The 21,580-nt window shown below is 35.3% G+C and overlaps 1 protein-coding gene across 2 annotated transcripts in view; it reads left to right on the top strand.

The window, feature by feature from the left end:
* TM2D1 (TM2 domain containing 1) overlaps positions 1–21,580 on the top strand; it is a 38,215-nt gene continuing 16,635 nt past the window's right edge. The window contains exons 1-4 of one of the 2 annotated variants that reach the window (XR_012497246.2): positions 1–198; positions 2,390–2,459; positions 11,781–11,889; positions 16,931–17,022. Coding sequence is in view for 1 of the 2 variants with exons in the window: in XM_074334812.2 (XP_074190913.1) it covers positions 37–198; positions 2,390–2,459; positions 11,781–11,889; positions 16,931–17,022 (433 nt within the window). In the remaining variant the exon portion in view is untranslated. The remainder of the gene's footprint in view (positions 199–2,389; positions 2,460–11,780; positions 11,890–16,930; positions 17,023–21,580) is intronic. The other variant, XM_074334812.2, reaches the window with a different exon arrangement.

Genomic DNA, 21,580 nt, shown 5'->3' with positions numbered 1-21,580 from the left:
GAACCGGAAGTCGTGGGGGACGTGCCGGTCCCCAGCATGGCGGCCGCCTGGCCCTCCCGGCCGGCTGTTTCCGAGGCCGTGGCTGCCCAACTCCTAGGTGTCCTGTGGTTCATGTCAGTAAGCACGGGACCTTGGGGAGCTGCCGCCGCCGGGGGCGAGGAGATGCTTAAGTGCGAGGACCTCAAAGTAGGACAATATCCTCTGTGAGGAGCACTCCCGTAGGGGCGAGGTAGAGTTGGGGTCGCGAGTGGGTCGCGGCCCTCAACGCGGGCTGGAGTTGTATTGCAGGGAACGGTGACTTGTGGCCTCTAATGATCGAGGAGCCCTGGGAGATGAAGAGAGATGTGGGTGGGAAGAATAAAGGCCACCCTGTGTGATTTCCTTGGGACTTTATGATTGTGGGCACTTCCTCTTCTGATTCACCTGCATTTTTACTGGCGGGTGTTTTTGCTCAACAACACATACGATCCTCAAGTATGCAAGGTCCTAATCTAGGCACTAGTAATAAAAAGATTGACAGGCTCTACTCTGGAAGTTTGCCAACTTGGGGTGAGACAAATAAGTTATGATATAGCCCGTATACATTGCCCATTTGTCATTACCTTTACATGTATTACTTTATATCATTCTTAAACTCCTCCGTGAGCCGCCAGACTGTCAGGGGGCAAATTCCTGTAACCGGGAGCAAATTGTTTGAACTCTATTTTATCATGAATAAAAATATAGATAACAATGTAACCAAGTTGAATGTCTGTTGTGATAAATTAGTACTACAGGTAAATCACTTAAAATAATGCCTGTCACATACCGGTAGTGTCTATATACAGGGAATGCCAGAAAAATGTATACAAGTGGACACTTTGGTCAACGTTGCTCAGCAGTAGTTCCCCATAATCAGAAGTGTCTGCACACTCATGGTAACCACTTTGAGCACCTCTTGTAATTGCAGAAGTCAAACGTGACTTGTATTCATCTTTTGTTATCAGTATGTATTGAGTATTACAATTTTAATAGCTTTTTCCTATCTTAAAGTGTGTATATATTTTTTGGCACCCTCTTTATATTAGCTGTTTATTTACAGAAGAGAAAACAGGCTGAAGAGATTAAGTGGATCTGTTCATTGTAACAGTTCTAATAATCAGAAGAACAATATGAAATGGGATTTACAGTCAAACTAGCTAGTTTTGTACAAAATTAGATAGTTTTATACAAATGGTACAACGGAAAAGTTAATAACAGAAGTCAGAGATATAAGATTCTAATGAAAGAAAAATTTTAAATTAAGATAATTCTATCCTATAGTGTCTTTCTGTGAGTTGGGGAGAGACAGCCGTTATTTGATTTTTACAAGATAGCTCTAATTTGCTGAATACCATTTTGCTTGGAGTTTGAGAGACATTGACCTAGTAGGTTGATTTATTTTTTTGGCAAAAATGTCAGGGTGGTTCTCTCTAAGAAAATAACTGGGCAGTATGAAGAGTTGTGCTTTTTGAAACCTAGAGAAAAGTGGCTGAGCATATAGAACTATGAGGTGATGACAACTGGAAAATGTCTGATACTCCTGGCATAAAAATGAGGTTTTCAATAGTGATTCAAAAACCTTCAACAGGTGTTGGACTATCTCCAGAGACATCTTATGGATACCTTACTTTTCCCATTTTAGTGTCAGTAAAGTATTTAGGAAACAGAAAAGCACCACAAACATTTTGAACATCTGTAAGAGGATAATTATTATATCTGTTTTCAAAAGCTTAAATTCCTGTTGGGGAGACCATGTAAACTCATCTAAAACACAATGCAGTTTGATGGAAAGTGCCATAGGCTTGGAATCAGGAAACTTAATTTTACTACCTATCACTTATATGACTTTGAATAAGTCATTCAAGCTTTGAGCCTCAGTTTATGTTCCTGAAATGTGTGAATAATAGTCTCTACCTCACAGGGTTAGTTGTATTACTTGTATATATTTGCATATGGCAAATATATTTGTATATGGAAATATTTGGGGCCCATAAATTAGTTCAATCAAATCTCTGGAAACTGACTTTTTTTTAAAACTTCACGCTCACTTAAAATAATTTGGTAAAGATTTTTATTTTCTTTGTGCTTTGTGCTTATACCCTTACTGATGTTCTTTAAAGATGGCATCCTCTGCTAGAGCTTTTAGTATAAATTAAATTAATATACTTTTCCTGTAATTAATTAATGTTCAGGTATTATTTAGTCCCATTGAAAGTATGTTTGTGCTTGTGCTTTTTCACTTGGATAAACTAACACTTCTCTTTACATGTGAATATGAACATGAGTATATGATATGAGATATTAAAGAGAAGATGATAATGGTTTGTGTTGGAATGTAGTTCATGTTTCCTTAACGTTTCTTACATATATTTGTAAAGATCCAAAAATAAATGATGCGACTCAAGAACCAGTTAACTGTACAAACTACACAGCTGATGGTAAGACTTCCAGAAACATATCCTTAAAAATGGTTTTTAAAACATTATTTCATAGATAAGTGTATGGTCATTAAAAGTAAATCATTAATGTGTTTTTTAAGTTACATTATCATTCAGTTTCCAGAACAAGTTAAAATTGGAGAACTGGCTAGGGGATTTAAAAAAGAATCTTATTCTCTTTAATTACATAAACTTGGAAGTTTTATATTTTTATTACATTTTTCAACCTTTGGAATCAGTTTATATAGCTTTCTTGACGCCCTTTATTTACCAAGCTATATTATGCAAAGATGCTTCTTTAGTTAGATTTTTAATTGCTTAAAAATGGTTATCTCAAAAAACCATTTTTCTAGACTGCAGGATTCTTTACTGAGACTATTTGTCTAGTAAGGTACAGTGAGCTGCTTTATCATCCACGTTATGCACTTGTAAAATATACTTGGGTACATCCTAAGTCTGAAAATAGTATGGTAAGGATTTTAAGTATGCATCAGTATTTTCTTTTTTTTTGTATCAGTATTTTCTTAGACATGTTTTGATGATGGATAACAAACCCTTAGCCTAATGATTTTGGGGAGCTTATATCACTCTAAAATATGTGTAATGCCAGATAAAAATTAATAAATTGTTTTGTTTAGTCTTCTAAAAGGGCATATGTTGAAAGCAAGGCAGATGGATGTATATTGGAGCTATTTAATAGCATTCTTATTTGGCATGGTACATAATAAAGGCAATTATATAGTATTGTTTTGAGAAAAGAGCACCTATTGAATATATGTTGATTGTTTTATGTATTAGACATGACATAAGCTGATAATTGATGTTTTCTTTATAAATAAAAGCTATAAAACAGATTCATTATGTAAATGAGTTTAAAGGAATTATTTTTGTTACAGCAAATAGCTTACTTTTTCAAAAGTGTCAAATAATTGACCTCTTGATTATGAGTTTGTATATATTTTTAAAAGCAGATCTCCTTTTATCTTTTTATATCTTTATATTTTCACACAGTTAACCCAATTCTAGTCAGCAGAGATATTTGAAAGGAAGTTGTGTTCGACTTTTATAATGATGTTTTTATACTACTGGAAAGTAGTGAAATTTTAAACCATATAAACAGTAATAGGTTATATGCATATATGACTTGTATAGTAGACATTGCTTAACATGTAAACATTTATTTAATTTAGATGTGTTAAACTTAAAGAAACTGCAAGAAATTCCCTCCTTTTTAAATTTATAAGTATACTCTGATTTGCCTGTTTTATATATTTGCCTGTCTTTTATATTGTGCTTTTGGAATAGAGAATAGAATTTACACACATTAAGAAGAATCAACTTTCAAATATTCAACCACTTATATGAGAGATGCTGGAAATCTGTGAATACTGTTGTGACTCAGGTATCTAACTTTAAACTAGGAAGCAGGCAGCCAGTTATCTCAAAAAACCATTTTTCTAGACTGCAGGATTCTTTACAGTTATTAGAATATGTAAGGAAATTATACAATTAACAAGAAGAGCTCTGACCTCCAAAAAGAGCTTTGCCCTCCAGTTAGGTGTCTCTTGTATAAAATAAGATTGAATCCACTTAAACAGTTAAGGTAAATAAGTTTATAAACATACACAGAATCAAAGTATGAAGAACTTGGAGGTATTGAGATACCATCATGGCCTGTCGGGTAAGTACTCAAAGATGATGTGAGTGGAGAGCTACAGGAAGGTAAAAGGAAGGCTTTCTATATGAGGGAATGATACGATTATTTATTTGGAGAGAATAAACCAAGTGCCTAATTGAGAACATATGGAAAATGTTGTAGATTAATAAATGACTTTAAATCATTATCATGATTTTAAAAAGAAAAAGTTTGGGAGACAAATGTCAGTCGCAGGGCTTCTGCATGCGGAGGTACAATTTGTGCATGAGCCAAAGGTGTCCAGCCGAGAGCTGGGGTAGGTTCTGCCATCCCAGCCCAACACTCGAGGCTGTGTCTGTCCACAGCAAGTGGGTTTTTTGTTTGTTTGTTTGTTTGTTTTTAATTGCTCTTTTAAAACAAAGGCTAATGGAGTGACCATTGTGAATCACTTCTAAGTCCTGATCACAGAGGTCTTCAAAATGACCCTTGAAACATGGTTTCCTTTTCTTAAACTACTTTCTGGATGAGGATGAATGAGAGGAATGTCTTACAAAGAGGGAAGTTTGGGGATAGACAGTAGGTAGGAATTGGGATCAAAGGCAAAGGAAATTCAGCTATGACAATAAATTGAAGTATCTTAAAATAGTTCCCAGTTATCCCAATGCCGATTAGCAAGCAGATTTATTTGAGAGATTATTTGTAATAAACAATTTAGTAGTTAAATTGATTAAATATTAAATAGTTCAAAACAATTAACTTAAAATTAATTTATATATTTGAAATTATTGAGGAAGTTATTGATTGATTGAGAAATTATTATAGGCTTCTGCTACATGGTAGAGATGATATATGAAAGAAGACAATCTCTGCCCTCAAGGAGTGTTCTGTCTAAATTTTATATATGTGTATATATATGCAGTGTTTTTAATTTTTTGATCAGTGAAATACAAAAGTATTTAGTCTTTATCTCCAAAAATTTTGCTGTGGTCCTTTGGCAGAAGACCTTTTTTATTAAGTTTTTATTGAAATATATTTATAGAAAAGTACACATAAGTATCTCAATGAATTGTCACAAACTGGACACACGTGTGAATGCTTTCTAATCAAGAAACAACATTATCAACATGCCAAAAGCCCCCCTCATGCTCTTTTATAGTCACTACCCTACTGTTATCCTAACTTCTAACAGCATAATTTAGTTATGCCAGTAGTTGTGTTATTTTTGAACTTTTACTTGGAGGTAATTTCCAGCTTACAGAAAAGAACAAGAGTAGTACAAAGAACACCCATATACCCTTTACCCAGATTCACCAATTGTTAACACATCCTTTTTGCATTATCATTGTGTGCTCATGCATGCTCTCTGAATTTGTGTGTATGTGTGTGCATATATACTATATATATAAATACTTTTGTGTATTTTTCCTAAGAAGAGATATTCTCCTAACATAACCACAGTTCAGTTGTAAACTTCAGTAAATTTAATATTACTGTACATACTTTATCATCCATATTCCAATTTTATCAAATGACCCAGATAATGCCTTTATAGCATTTCCCCAGTACAGGATCCTGGATTTGCCTTTAGGTTTTGCTTTAGTCTTCTTTAAACTGGGAACTTTCTTTGTCTTTAATGTTTGTCTTTAATGTTTGACGACTACAGTCTCTTTTATTTTAACAAAATATTCTTCATTTGGGATTGTCTAATATTTCACTATGAGTAGATTTAGGTTATACATTCCAGGCTGGAAAATTACATCAGTGATGGGGTGTCCTCAGCATCTCACATGATACTATCTGTTTCTTGTTGGTGATGTTAATTGTTAAATGTTGATCACTCAGATTTTTCCACTGTATAGTTAATATTTTTCACTTTGCCACTAATAAACAGTCTTTAGGGAGACTCATTAAGACCATGCAAATATCCTATTCCTCATCAAAATTTCCCCCCAGACTTAGCATTCATGATGATTCTGGCCTGAACCTTTCTTTATTATGAAAGTTGCAAAATGATGATTTTCCAACTCCAGCACTCCTAGAGGAGAGCTGTCTTTTAATGTTGGAAATAGGAAGATAGGTTTGTATTTTGCCAACTTTATCTTTTGCTTTCACCCAAATTCTAGATCGGCACATTTAATTATCTGGTCATCATGCAATATAACCTGTTACAGAGATCATATCGAATGTGACCCTTTCATTTGACAGATCACAACTTAAGTCCAGACGCATGATGTTAGATGGAGTAGGTTCTCAGACCACCTACTTACTTCCTAAGTCAGTCCTTTTTACTGTTATGAAACTTTATTGGTTACTTTATTTCTGGTTTAGCTTGTTTGCATTTAAAAAATAGTGCTGCTTTTTATAATTGGGAAATACTGTGTCCTTATTGGCTTAAATTGATGCCATCTAAATCCTAGACATTGGCCAGAGCCAAACTTTTTGCAAGAAAACTGCACATTGAATAGTTTTCAATGCTGTGGCACGCTGTTTACTTTTGTCTATTAGTTAACATTTATTGGTAACTTCCTTAATCTCATCATATTGATGTATTTTGGTTTGTTCCTGAAATCAGTGTAAACATGGGATTATGGTGTAATGGAAAGAGTATTGATTAAGAGTAATGAGTGTTGGTCTACAACTTGTAGAATGTTACCTACTTATGACACTTGATGAACTCAATTTCTTGGAACCTCAGTTTTCATGTTTGTAAAATGAAAAAAAAAAAGAAAAAGGAACAGATTACTAGTTCTGCCTACTTCACAGGTTTTTTAAAATATGGGTCAGATGAAATCACTGTAAAGTATATAATGGATAAACTCTAGGGTTGTAGGCTTTTTTTGAATTGATTTAATTTCACAAAACCTTCCATTAATTTTAAAGCCACTCACATTTTATATTTATTTCTCACGTCAGGTTCATTCTCTTAGTCTTCTCAATGTTGAAGTTCTCTAGTTTCCTAGAATGAAGAAGCTACCACTTGTACACTTTCTCTAACCAAGCACCATGCTTTACACACCATATGCTTTTAATTCATGTAAAATAGCATTACAAAGGTATTATCCCCATTGCGCAGGTTACAAAACAAGGTTGAGAGGTTTTGTAACTTGCCCAAAGGAACATACGTACTACGTAAGTGTCAGAGTTTGGACTTACACCCCGTTTTCTCCAGTTCTAAAGTTTGGTTCTTTAGAGTTCTCTATCAGTTCAAACAAATCTGATCAGTCTCAGTGTTTCTCTTATGATTTTCTCATGTCATCTCTCTACATACTTAGAGCAGCAGCTCATCCTTTCTCACTAAAGTAATTTTCATCCCTTGAAATAATTAGCTCATACTTCTGTCAGACTTCTCTGGAATCTTTGTAGCAATGTGGTTTCCCCTTTACTCTGACACTTCTCTCTACTATTTGTATCTTTCCTGAAGTTCTAGGCTGTAGTGTTGGGCATTTTTCTCTTTCATCTGTCTCATTTACTACAAAACAGCTCATATTGAGTACAAATAATCTTAATAGTAGAAATGATAAAGTGTATCATTGAAAATACGAGAATTTTAACAATAGTGTCTAATTGAAAAATATAAAGGTATGATTTCTTAGTTTTTAATATTTTTATAGTGCATTTTTACAATTCACCTGTAAATGTTTGATCTTCTAAAATTTTGTACAGGAACCTGTTGTTATCAGAAAACAATGCATTTCTATTAGGCAAGGTCTGCTGGACAGTCGCCTCAACTGGAATCATAATTAGTGTTTTGTATTGCAACTGTCTCTTTAAGATCTGAATTTAGATAGTCTTCAGGAAGATATAACAAGACTTTAAGACAAGAAAGTGACAGCTTCAAACTGAGCAAGTGCAAGGTATCATTTAGAAAAAAAATGTCCAAAAACTAATAGTTTTATGGCAGTTATTCAATCCAGAACTTAATACTTTGAGGATTTGAAAAATAATTTAAAGGTGCTTTTTCAGGAAAAACTTGTGTTTATCTACAGATAATCTTGCAGATCACTTCTTTATGGATGTGGAATGGTCCTCATCAAGGCAAAAAATTTTAACTTTTTGAACCAGGTATCTTTTTTACTTACATGCCTGATGCCTAAACTCTTGGTATTCAAACTGTAGTGCATGTACTCCTAGGGATAGACAGCTTTCCAAGAGGTAAACAGGTATAGATATTGAATTAGCTTCCTAGGGCTGTTTGCAACAGAGTGTTACAAACTGGATGGTCTAAAGCAACAGACACTGTCTTGTTCTGGAGGCTGGAAGTCTGAAATCAAGCTGTCTGCAGGCCCATGTTCCCTCCCAAACTGGGTAGAATTTTTCCTTTCTTCTTCTGAGCTGTTGGTCGTAGCTCACAATCCTTGGCATTGCCTGGCTTGTAACCACATCAGTTCATTCTCTGCCTTCTCTTTTCATGTGGCATTCTCCCTGTTTGTCTTTACATCATCTTTTCCGTGCACACCTGCGCGTGGTTTGTGTGTGTGTGTGTGTATGTATTTCCCCTTTTTTAGAAGGACACCAATCTTACTGGATTAGGGCCCACCCTAATGACCTCTTCTTAACTTGGCTAAATCTGCAAGGATCTTATTTCCAAATAGGGTCATATTCTGAGGTTCTGAGGGTTATGACTTCAGCATCTCTCTGTGTGGGTGACATAGTTCAGCTCACAACAGATGTCTTTAAAAAAATCAGTTTATGGATCATCAGCTTTTATATGTGTACTTTTCCCTAAAATTGATGTAAAATTTCTGCCTTTTAAAGAAGAGCTCTTTTGTATCTATTCTCTTGGATCATGATAGCCATCAAATTGCTGTGGTGTTTAGATTCTATTTTAAAGAGTGCTGTAACATTAAAATTTTAATGACAGTATTACAATTTGCTGGAAATTATATTTTTTCCCAACTATTTAAACCTATAATAAAAAATTTTAGGTGTCAACTTAAGAATGTGTGAGGGAGTACATAGTTAAAAAAAATTATTTTAGGGAGTATATGAGCACATTTTATTTATTTATTTATTTATTTATTTATTTATTTATATTAGTTTCAGGTGCACAGAACAATGTAATAGGTAGACATTTACACCCCTCACAAAGTGATAACCTCCCCCAACCTGCTACCCCTCTGACATCGTATATACCTATTACAATTCCATTGACTCTATTCCCTATGCTGTACTCCACATCCTCTATGAATATATTAAAATATAGTCGACATTCAGTATTATTCAGCTTCAGGTGTACAGTGCAGTGGTCAAGCATCTACACCATCCATGAACTGGTCTCCCTAATAAGGAGCAAAATTTTTTTGAAGCCCACTGATGTTAAGCAGGGTTTCTCAACCTCCTTGCTGTTAATGTTTTCGACTGGATGGTTTTTGTTGTAAGGAGGCTGTCTTGCATATTGTAGGATGGTTAGGAGCATCCCTTCCCTCTGCTTACTAGATGCCAGTAGCATCTCCCCAGTTGTGACAACCAAAAATGTTTCCAGACATTCCCAGGTTCCCCTGGGGAGAAACTGCCCCAAGTTATTGAAATAGAGCACACTGATTTCCTTTCAGTTAGTAACAAAATATATACTAGCATTTCAGACATTCGCTAATCTCAATTTTGAGTTGTCTACAATATAGTTTTAGTCAAAATTATGACCTAAGATGGCAGATTTTGAAGAGAGAAAAAAACGTAAGGGACATGATAAGTCATTCAAACAAGTCAATAAATTTTATCCTTTTGTATCAAAGGTGGCCAAACAGCTACATAGAAATCGAGTTAACTTTTGCCCCATCTCTGTAGATCTTCACATTATAAGCCCTTGCTTATATCTGGAGTCAGTGTAAGAAATGGCTACATGGACAACCTTTATTGTTTTGTAAAAGTTTTTATTGAGGACCTTTTCTGTTACCTTCTGTTTCCCTTGTGTCATGAACCAAACCTAGTTCCCAGCAATTTAGGGGTGAGTTGGTATGCTTTCTTTCAGTTTTTATCACAATATCTCTGTACAGCGTTTTTGCCTTAACTACCAGGAAGTGCAGAGCGCAGTGCTAAATTTTGGCTCAATTACAGTATCTTCCCTTAGTTGTTGCCTAGTATAATTATTAACTCTCCCATTTTCCTTCATTTTATTAGTCTTTTTTCTTATTTAAATGGTTTTCAGTTGTTTTGAATCTGTGCTTTTTAGTGTAAGCACCTCCTTGTTTTGGGCATTTAAATACCATCAATGAAAGTTATGGAATAATTGGAAATTTAAGTGCAATAAATAATAAAATATTTATGGAGTGATGTAGTTTGAACTATTAATAACCCAACAGAGTACAAAGTCATTATAGGGTTTCTTTTTTCTGGCATCATTTTGTCAATGTACTCCTCTAGCCTAAAAAAGGACAATGATTTGTTGGAAATCTCAAGAAGATAATTATAAAGTAGACAAAATAAATACCATTTTCTTTTCATAATAAAACTCTGGGGTCAGTTTGTATTTTAGATGATTATACGAAGTTCCGTTTTTCATTTCCCCCCCAAAATTATTGATGCCAAACTTAGAGATAAGCCATTACTGAAACTAGCCCAACAACATTAAGGACTTTTAGTCAGAAATGGTGGAGGAAAAGGCATTAACATTTATTGAATACCTACTGTAAGCTGTGCCTTGTGCCAGGTACTTTATGTCCTATTTAATCCCCACAATGGTCCTAAGACGTGGGTGATCTTAGTGCTGTTTTTATCTACACGGAACCCAAGGTTCTGAAAGAGGCAATGCACAGACAGGTTATTTTCATTCCAAAGTTCTTGCTCTACGCGATGAGGCTATAAAGACTTCAGGACAGTGCCTGCCTAGCACATAGTAAGCTCTGTGTTACTTCCTCTTACTGCAGGGCTGTCCAAACTGCGGCCAGCAATCCATTGTTAATTGGCCCGCAGCAAATTCCAAAAATATATTTAGTTTACTTAAATAAACCAGGTGAGGCAATACTTACTTCACCTCAAGTGAGTGGCCCGGCTCTTTGTGTCTTTTACTGCATATGGCCCTTGCTAAAAAACGTTGAAAAAAGTTTGGACACCCCTGTCTTACTGTGTCATCTAGGGTATGAGTAAAGATAAAAATTGCTAAATGCTAAAATAATACACTACATCAAATTCTAGTTGGAATAGAGAAACAAATAGCATTTAGATTAATAAAAAGAATCTATTTAGAATAGGTACAAAGAACCTCAGTTTATGGCAGCCATTATCAATGAGAGTTGATATAAACTGAAAATATAAAATCAGATTATGTTAAACTTAATGATTACCCAATTACCCAGCAAGTTACCAACAAAAATTCTAGAAGTATTCTTTATCCCAGAGATGAAGTAAGTAATGGGCAGTAATATTTTGCATTTCTTCCCATGTTTCCTTTGTTAGAAGCAGCAGATTGAACTAAATGGGTCATGCATCTAATCCACTGTGACAATTCGTATATGCTTGTGTTGAGACCACTATATCATGTGATCTTTGTCTTGTATGTGTGTGAGTGTGTGTGTGTTTGTATGTATAAAATGGAGTTTTTCCTATCTAAATTAGTCTCATGTCAGAGGTTATAATGGGAGGTGGTTTGTTATATATTTTCTTGTGTTCTTTGCTAGTCTTAAAAATATATGATTACATACCTTCCCTACAGACAAAAATAATGGTTTCTTGCCTTTTTGTGCCTTTAGTTGAATGTTTTCCAGCACCCAACATAACTTGCAAGGATTTGCATGGCAATGAAACACATTTTACTGGAAAGGAACTTGGTTTTCGCAAGCCCATATCTTGCCGAAATGTGTAAGTACATTACTGAAGCTAAATTTTCAGATTACTTACCTGTTGTTTTATCTTGATTGCATGGAGTGAAGAGATCAAGAGTTAATGTAAGGCGAAAATCTGCACTAGTATAACTCATCTTTTTGCTTCTGTCTGAAAACCGAAGTGTGCATATTATTTTATAAATGCAATTTACCAACCAAGTAAAGCTCAGCAGTCACTAAGTTGGATAAGTAAAGACTATGAAGGGCCTCACAGCCTATCAATTCAGCCTATCAATTCAGTCACTAGGTCAGTTTATGTGACCTAGTGAGTTATGAAAAAATTCTGATTTCAGAATTGGGGATTTCTAGTGTGCAAAATAAGGGATTGTGTACCTATAGTATTAAAAGAATGCTAACTATTAAATCATTTGCATATTAAGAGCATTTAGAAACTTGGTTTCATTCTTTGTAATAGATGTGGATGATGAATGATAATGTAAAACAATTCAGAAGTTATTTGGGGATATTAAGACAAATGGCTTTATTTTGTTAGGAATGTTCTTTGTTTAAAGGACTTTTAAGTTCACTTTTAATTTTGCTACAGTAAACCTAACATTTTATGCTTATATTTCTGCTTTGTACTAAAAACATGAGTTAGTTTTACCCACTTCTATTAACTGCTGACACTGTATTTTTACCTTTTAGCTATACATAGTTACATTTTGTTTGATGGCACATATTTGAAGCTATATCAAGAAATAACCACTGTTTGGCTGTTTTCTACAAATTGTATTAGAATTTTTAGAAATTACTTTTTAGAGTATTTTTTTTCCTTTGACCTTAAGGAAAATGAGGAGCCTCCGATTCTATCTTGCTGTGTAATCCCAATCCAATCACTTAAGCTTTTTGGGTTCCAACATTTCTCATTAGTAAAGTAAAAATTGTTAAAAGGAATTATTTCTAAAGTACTTAGATGTGGTTTAGTCAACTTTAAAATTTTTAGATTGATATTTCTATCTTAAACATTCCAAATGACAAGTAATTTACTAACTGCTGGTCTAAGACATTATAGGTTATAATGCAACAACTGAGAAAATCATCTGTTAAGAACAGCTATCCACTCATGTTAGACCTTACAGGTTCATATTACCTGTAACGTTAACATCACAATGATCTGTTAATTAATTTCCAAGTTAACTCTGATTTTTCTTTTCAGTGTCTCTGGGTAGATTAGCCTCAATGTGACTGAACTGCTCTAATTATGCTCACAAGACACTGTGGCCAATTTATTCCCACACTATAGTAAAATCTGCAATTCCAAAATAAAATTTGCTTGATGAACATTGAATCAAAACAAGAAGAGTTGAGTTAGATTGATGGATAATTCTAATAAGTCACAAAATTAAGATAACCGTACATCATTTTCCTTTCCTTTCCTTCAGTGCATGCCTATCAAAGAGCCAGCTCCTGGTCAGCTACTGAATAAAGACTCAGTGACAAATTCTTATTCCTTGAGTGTCCCTTTTCCAGTTTACATATTTTCCTTCTACTCCTGTACATATTCTTTTTCAAACTATGTAATAGTGATAGTACTCCATCTTAATATTGCAGATACAGCCCTTTATAATGTATCTTCCAACACCTGAAGTCTAGTAACCGTGTCTGATTAATTACCAAGCCACACACCTATTTATATTGGCCATCTATATGGAGCAGGCTAACTGCTGTAACAAATGTCTTTAGAGTTCCAGTGGCCTGACACAATAGTTGTTTCTCACTCATATCCTAGCCCAATTCGTGTTGGCTCAGAGGTCTGGATGAGGTAAAGGGAGTCATGGTTGCATCTTGTGGCTTTGCTTCCTCTAGCCCTTAAGAGTTCTTTCCATTCAGCCAGCAGATGAGAAAGAGGAAAGGGGTACCCCCTTGTAGGAGTGTTTTTATGGGCCAGACCTGGAAATAGCGTACATCACTTCTGTCCTCATTTCATTGGCCAAAGCATATGGCTGGACTTAACTGCAAGGTGGGCTAGAATATGTAGGTTAGCTGTATGTCCATGAGAAAAAGAGAAATGGTCTGGGGAATAATTAGAAAATTTCTGCTATCTCATCAGTTTTCAGATTCTTTAATGTGACTTATTTATATAGATAATTGCTTTTTAAATTTCATTCCCCTTCTCAGCCAAGCTTTTTGAAATGCTTATTTCTCTAATACTTATTTTTTATGAATTTTTCTGTCTAATGCAGCATGGCTTTTGGCCATGGTGAAATTCACCAGTGATCTTTGTTGCTATATCAAATGGATATAGTCCATACATTAATCTTACTGTGGCGTTTGCTTTCCCTTCTCTTACAATACTTTCTTTCCTTCTAGTATAAAACAGTATTTTCTTTCTTTTGGTTCCTATTCCTTTTCTTTTTCCTTAAGTCCTAATATCCCCTAGATTATATCCTTGGTCCTTTTCTCTTTTTCATTCATCCACCTTTTTGTCTTCTCTCACCATTTTTATATACATTGAGGTCCTAAACTGAAACTATCATCTTTTCCTTCAACCCATTTCCTCCTTTGTCTTAGTGAATAGCACCTGTTCTACCCAGCTTCTTAAGCAGAAACTTTGGAAAGTTTCCCACATTAAGTCTGGTTGCTTCTGCTGTCTTAATGTATCCCAGTTTTCTTTATCTTTCTAGTCCACGGCTACTGGCAACAGCTTATAGCTTGAGTTTCTACAAAACCTCCTAATTTATTTCTCTACTTTTAGACTGATGCCCCATTCTAATGTAGATGGGACACCACTCCCCTAGGCATAAAATCTGACATCCTTATAATATTAGATGCATGATATTATCTTTGGGCGGTTTATCGTTTCCCCAATACTCCAAAAATGTCCTAATTGTGAGTGCAATGCAAAAAACAGGATTGTAAGCAAGAGACTGACATCAGATTGACTTTAAAATGAAACTTCAGCTCTCTATTTCTTTATTCCCCTTTGCAGCAAAACTCCTCAAAAAAGTTATCTAATACTTCTTTTCTTTAATTTTTTTTCTTTCCAATCTTTCTTAAGCCTGCTCTCTATTCTGTCTTTTGCCCTTGTGTTGTCATCAAAATTGTCCTTGCTGAGGTCATTGGTGATCTCCTTTTGGTTGTATTTAGTGGTAAATTCTCAGCCATTATCTTATGTTATCCATCAGTCATATTTGGCACAGTTGATCACTCTGTTTTCCTTGATACACTGTTTTCATCTGACTTCTAAGATACCACACTTTTCTAGTTATACTTCTTCCTCACTGTTAGCTCCTTCTCGGTCTCCGTTCTGCTTCCTTCTCGTCTTGATCTCTTAATATTAGAGTTATCTTCAGGGCTCAGTCTGCAAATCTTTTTTTGTCTATGTGTACTCACATGGTACTCTCATGGCTTCAAATACTTCCTATATACTTATAATTTCCTAATACATATCTCCAGCCCCGACTTCTCTCCGTAACTCCAGACTTGTAAATCCAGGTGTCTTTTGGACAATTCCACTTGGATGTCTGATAAACATCTCAAATTTACGTATCCTCAGCTGAAATCCTGATCATCCTTCCAAGGTCTAGTCCATCCTCAACTTTCCCCAATTCAGTTACTACTAGCTTCATCCTTCTAGTTACTTAAGATAAAATTCTTAACATTATCTTTACTCCTTTTTTTTCATATCCTAAATGTAATACACGAGGAAATCCAGTTGACTGTACTTCAGGATATGTCCAGAATCTGGTCACTTCTCACTATTTCCTTTGCTATTACTCCAGGTTGAGACACTGTTCTCACCTAGATTACTGCAATAGCCTTCAAACTCGTTTGTCCCTGGGCTAGTTTGAATTTGTTCAGCAAATTCATGCCTCTCAGTCCCTGTTAACTGGGAAGTGTATACTTCCCACTCCATTGATTTGTAGCTTGATCATGTGATTTGATTTGTTCTGTGTAATGTTAGCAGGTATGAAACAAGCAGAGGCTTAAATGTGCTCGTGGGGCTTAACTTTCATCTTGTACTTTGGCAATATGTCTTGAAAAGTACTTGCCCCTAGTAAATGCTGCAGCTTCAGCCTGGCCCTAGAAAAACTTAAGTGGAACTGATTTGAACTGAACCCGCAGCCTGGATTCAAATTCGGCCAAACTTCAGACTGAAGCAGCATCTTCCAGTTGAACCTAGCCTAGATTAGCGGAACCACAGCCAGTTGCAGTCTACAAGTGTGAGAATAATTGCTTATTGTTCTAAGCCACTGAATTTTGGGGTGGTTTGTCACACAATGTTATTGTGACAGATACTCCCCTACAGTTTATTTTCATCACAGCAGCTAGAGTGATTATTTTAAAATCTAAATCAGATCATATCATGCCTCTACTTAAAAACCTGTGGTGGTTTCCCCTATCTCTTGGAGTAAAAGCCAGGGTCTTTACAATAGTATTCAATGGTATGCATGATTTGCTCTCTTTGCCCCCTTTACCTCTCTGACCTCGTCTTCTACTATTCTTCCCTTCTCTCACTCCCTTCCTCCACTGGCCTCGTTAATAGACCTTACACATGTCAGGTATGCTGCCTTTGTAACAGCATTTTATTTATTTATTTTTATTTTTTGGTCTGGGACACTTCCCTCAGAGGCGTGACATGGCTAGCTCACCTCCCTAAGGTCTTGCTCAAATATCACCTTCTCAAGGAGCCCTACTGTTATTATTTCATTTAAATGTCTCCTGTTTGTACCCCTAGCATTCTGGATTCTCTATACACCATGATCCAGTTCCTTTTTTTCATAGCATTTATGACTTTTTAATATAATATATGATTTACTTTTTAAAAATGTTTATTGCTTGCTGCCACTAGATTATAAGCTCTTTAAGGGCAGGGATCTTTTGTCTCTTTTGTTCACTAATATATCCCAATAGCCTAGAATAGTGCCTGGCATGCAGTAGTGACCCAAAAAGCATTAATTGAATGAATGAATGGATGAATGAACCAATTAACAAGTAATAATTAACAATTTTGTTTTCTAAAATGTTTGCATGTTGGAAATACGTGAATGTGACGCTCAGGTTCTAATTCTGTGCAGAAATGGCTATTCATACAAAGTGGCGGTTGCACTGTCTCTTTTTCTTGGATGGTTGGGAGCAGATCGATTTTACCTTGGATACCCCGCCTTGGGTGAGTATGTTTCATTGAAAAAAAAAAATCCTTATGAAATATGTAGCTATTTTTTTATTAAATCTCTGCATATTATTAATAATTACAAGTTCCCTGTACATGGAGTTGAATAGTTAACATTCTTACATGAGTATAGAACTACAATTAGCTCTACAGTTAAAATCAGATAAGAAATAATGACTTTTCCTGTATTTTCATCTTCATAAAAACACAATCAAGATAGTGTAGGCACTAACTTAGGACCTGAGTGCATGGCTAGCGCTGGGCACACAGTGGATGTTCAATAAATATTTTATGAATAAATGCATATCTCTCCCACTCCCTCCAAAAAAGGTTCCCTTCTGCCTGAACCTCTGTCCGTGTTTCCTCGGGAATAGAAAGTCCTTTCAGGAGAAGGTGGGTTAGAACTATGATAACCAGCATAAACTGGTGTGGGGCCTGACCCTTAGCACCCTCCCGTACCTTTCTCCTCGCTGTAATCTTCACGTTTCCCTTAGTTACTAAAGCTTATTAAACTATTTACATTTAATGATAGCTTTTGTTTAAGCAGAACTTTCACATGCCTATCCTTATTTAAGACTTAACAACTCTTTGAGTTTATCATCCTCTTTAAGTCTTCTTTAACAGGTTGGGAAATTGCCACGAGAGAGGTTAAGGGATGTACTGACTCTAGAGGCCTTCCTTTTTCTGTGACATACTTGTCGTTATCATCTTTGTTTTATTGATTGGGAAATTGTCATGAGATTAAGAGATTTACCCAAGGACACTCAGTTAGTGACCTGAATTTGAACCCATATTTCTGGCTCAAGAGAGCATGCTTTATTTACTGTAGTACTCTGTTCTGTCAGCCCTTCACTGAGCAAATTTGAAGTTTCTGAATGCTCTACTTTCCAGCTAGCAAAGCTAATCTTATTCTTTCCATGTTGTTACCCACCAGAGATCAAAGAGGAATTTTCACTGGGGTTGGTGGGAAGTGTGATTCTGACAGCCTTACTTGGAACTCCGTGTTACAAATTCATAAATAGAAGTCAAAGTTTAAAATACTATATACATGAATTTATTCAGTTAACAAACATTTATTCAATGTTTATTACCGGTTAAGTAAGTAAAGTTGAGTGCTCTGGAAATAATGGTGAACATCACAGTTCATATTGGTTAAAAAGAAAATAAACATAAAATATATATGATTGTAGGCCAGTGTATGATGTAGCACTATTACAGAACCATGACTAAGTGCTGTGAGAGCATAGAAAGGGAACTGATTTTGTCCCCCTTGGGGTATGTGGAAGGACTTCTTAGATGAGGTGACATTTGAGCTAGGATTTGAAGGATAAACAAATTACAGAGATTTAGGGAATTATAGGGAACAGCTCCTGCAAAGTCACAGGGTATTAAAGAGCATGCATGCGTGTTGAGAGAATGGTGGATACATTAGCTTGTGGTGTAGACAGAACGATGGCAGGAGACAGCCGGCAGTCAGAATACAAAATGCTGTGAGTTTCTTCTTAGGGAGTTTGGACTTTACCTTTTAATATCAGAAGCCATAAATGTTTTCAAGCAGAGGATTCTCATGATCAGATTTATATTTCAGGAAGATAATACTGGAGGAGTTGTGGGAAGTGGCTTAGATTGGAGAAAGACTGGTGGGAGACTAAGTTGAAAGGAGATTGATGCACTAGTCCTGGCCTGGGTGATAGTGTAACTGCACTTCTGCCATTTGTAATAGAACCATGCCTTTCCACAACACAGCAGAAAACCATATAATATGCACAGAAGACCTCTGAGTGGTCAAAATAAAAGTCATTTAGTCTAACACTCTTTTTAGATAATGATGGATAGAAGGATGCATGGTCAGACAGAGAAAGTAGGTTCATAATGAGAAAGTAGGTTCATAATGAGAAAGTAAAGTGACATGGTGATGGCTAGAATACATCCAAAGCCTGCTTTGGACTAAGGTCCTTGCATTTTATTATATGATCTCTTTAACAGGACAGGATCATATATATTTTTTGGAAAGATTTCTAACTTTTTTTAAAAGGTTAGAAGGGAAGGACAAACACTATTCTTTAGTATAGTTTGTTCTGTGATTGTAAGTATTTGCCTTGAGGGACTTTTTAGCTTTTTGTGATGTGTCACATGAGCTGTCGTGTCCTATAGTTTAAGTTAATGTTTTTGACTTGACTGCAGTACATAATAATATGTTGATATGTGTATTCTGAAATTTTTTTCCTGCAAAATAAAACTCTATGTAATAAAGCTGTGTATAAAACTGTGTAGAGTGGCTCTGGTTAGTGAATATTAGTTTCCTGCCAGGAGTTGCCTTTCTCTGGCCACTGCTCCTCCAATCTATTATTAGCTTCAAAGAGAAACCTGAAGTTTGAGTCTGAGATTCTCTAAAGTTGCAAATGTAGTTTTTAATATTTAAGTTTATGATTCAGTGTAAAGTTTCTTTTTTAAAAATTTTAAATAACTTCCTTTATTATAACAGCAACCTTTGGATGTTCATGAATTCAACAGACGTTTTGACTATTGGCTTAGGCTACAGCTTTCTCAAGATTATTAAGTCGGTCACTTCTTTGTTCTACAGCTTCTGAATTTTTGTTGCTATTGTCTTATCTTTCCCTCTCTTTCTACTGGGTTTGTGACTTTAAAATTCCATTTACCCTCTTTTAGTGGCATTTTGGAGTGAGAGGATTAAGTGGGCATGCCAGATTCATTATCTTTAACTGAAAATCCTCTTATCTCATTAAGCATTCAAATATTTTTATCTATATCTTACTTAAGCTATCTTCATGTTAAGGACTTTGATATGTTTTATCAACTAATCTAATCTGATATGTAAAATTACAATGCTTGTAAACTTAAAAAATTGAAATGTTTTAAATTAAATTTTAATTTTCTGAGAATCCAAGGTTAAGGAATTTTGATATTTTCAATTAAAATGACTACTGCCATTAACAAAAAGTTCTTAACTGGATAATATAATGTTGATGCATTAAAAAACGTTATAGATAGAGCCTGAAATTCTGTTTTTCTTATAATCTTATTTAATCTTTCTTCATGGTTCTGAAAAGCAATGATTGTATTTATATATAGCTTTTTAAAATACTTCCTTGACCGTTTATGATCATTGGAATTTTATAAGAACAGAATAAATATGTAGATCATGCAGATACGAAACTTGCTTTTTAAAAAGTAATTTAGTGATACTTCATTGTATAAATTTTACTTCAGGATTAAATAGAGAAATTTGTTGAAGGGGATGAGGTTGAATAAAATTGAGTAAGACCTCAAAATTCCTTTAAGAAAAATTTTCTTTCTAGATATTTCACATTTCTTTTTAGCCCACAGCTATACCTTTATTGTTGTTAAAGAACAAAAATTCAACCAAGTAAATTTGAAGATCTTGTTTTGTTTTTTAACAATCTATAGCTTTATTTCCTTTAATTGATTTATTCCTCAATAAACCAATGCCTCTTTAGCTGGAAGGCTTTTTTCCACTCAAAGCCTTGTTTTTATAACAATATTTTTTGTGTGTTTCTAACTCTGTGAACATTTGTGACTTTTTTATTTGTAATAACTAACATACTTTATTTTGCCTATCTGTAGTATTTGAAGATTATGGATTCGCAAAGATAATAGCTCTTTTGGAGCAGTTAATAGGAGAAATGCTCTTTTCATAGTGGTATTTTTAAAATGTAAATATTTTCTTATTATAAGAATAACAAAGTGTTGTATGTTTTTAAGCCCATATAAAAAAATCTGTGGTTATATTATTCCTTTTTTTTTCAAGTTTGAAGTTACCAGTTCGCACTGCTATGTAATAGCCACATATCATAGGACAAATAAATGGATTTGTAGGTTAAACTTTTCTAAGATTTAAAAGCTCTCCTTGGGGCTGGCCCGGTGGCTCAGGCGGTTAGAGCTCCGTGCTCCTAACTCCGAAGGCTGCCTGTTCGATTCCCACATGGGCCAGTGGGCTCTCAACCACAAGGTTGCCAGTTCAGTTCCTCGACTCCCGCAAGGGATGGTGCGCCCCCTGCAACTAAAATTGAACACGGCACCTTGAGCTGAGCTGCCGCTGAGCTCCCCGGATGGCTCAGTTGGTTGGAGTGCATCCTTGCAACCACAAGGTTGCCGGTTCAATTCCTTGAGTCCCGCAAGGGATGGTGGGCTGTGCTCCCGGCAACTGGACCTGGAGCTGAGCTGTGCCCTCCACAACTAAGATTGAAAGAACAACAACTGAACAGCACCCTCCACTACTGAGATTGAAAGGACAACAACTTGACTTGGAAAAAAAAAAAAAAAGCCTGGAAGTACACAGTGTTCCCCAATAAAGTCCTGTTCCCCTTCCCCAATAAAATCTTTAAAAAAATAAAATTAAATTAAAAAAGCTCTCCTTTATAGGTACAGACACAAGAAGAATAATTACAACTAATAGCCAAATCATTATAGAACACTTGCGGCTTGGCAAACAGCAACTTCAATATGAAGTAATCTGTATTCTCTGTAACAGTTATGCAGATAGAAGAGTATTTGCAAGACTCAACCTATAATA

The sequence above is a fragment of the Rhinolophus sinicus genome, chromosome 14 (assembly GCF_057876585.1).
Source record: "Rhinolophus sinicus isolate RSI-liver-muscle chromosome 14, RSI-T2T, whole genome shotgun sequence".
Lineage (NCBI taxonomy): Eukaryota > Metazoa > Chordata > Mammalia > Chiroptera > Rhinolophidae > Rhinolophus > Rhinolophus sinicus.
The sequence above is the reverse complement of the archived record's forward strand: the minus strand, read 5'-3'. Positions and strand labels throughout refer to the sequence as shown.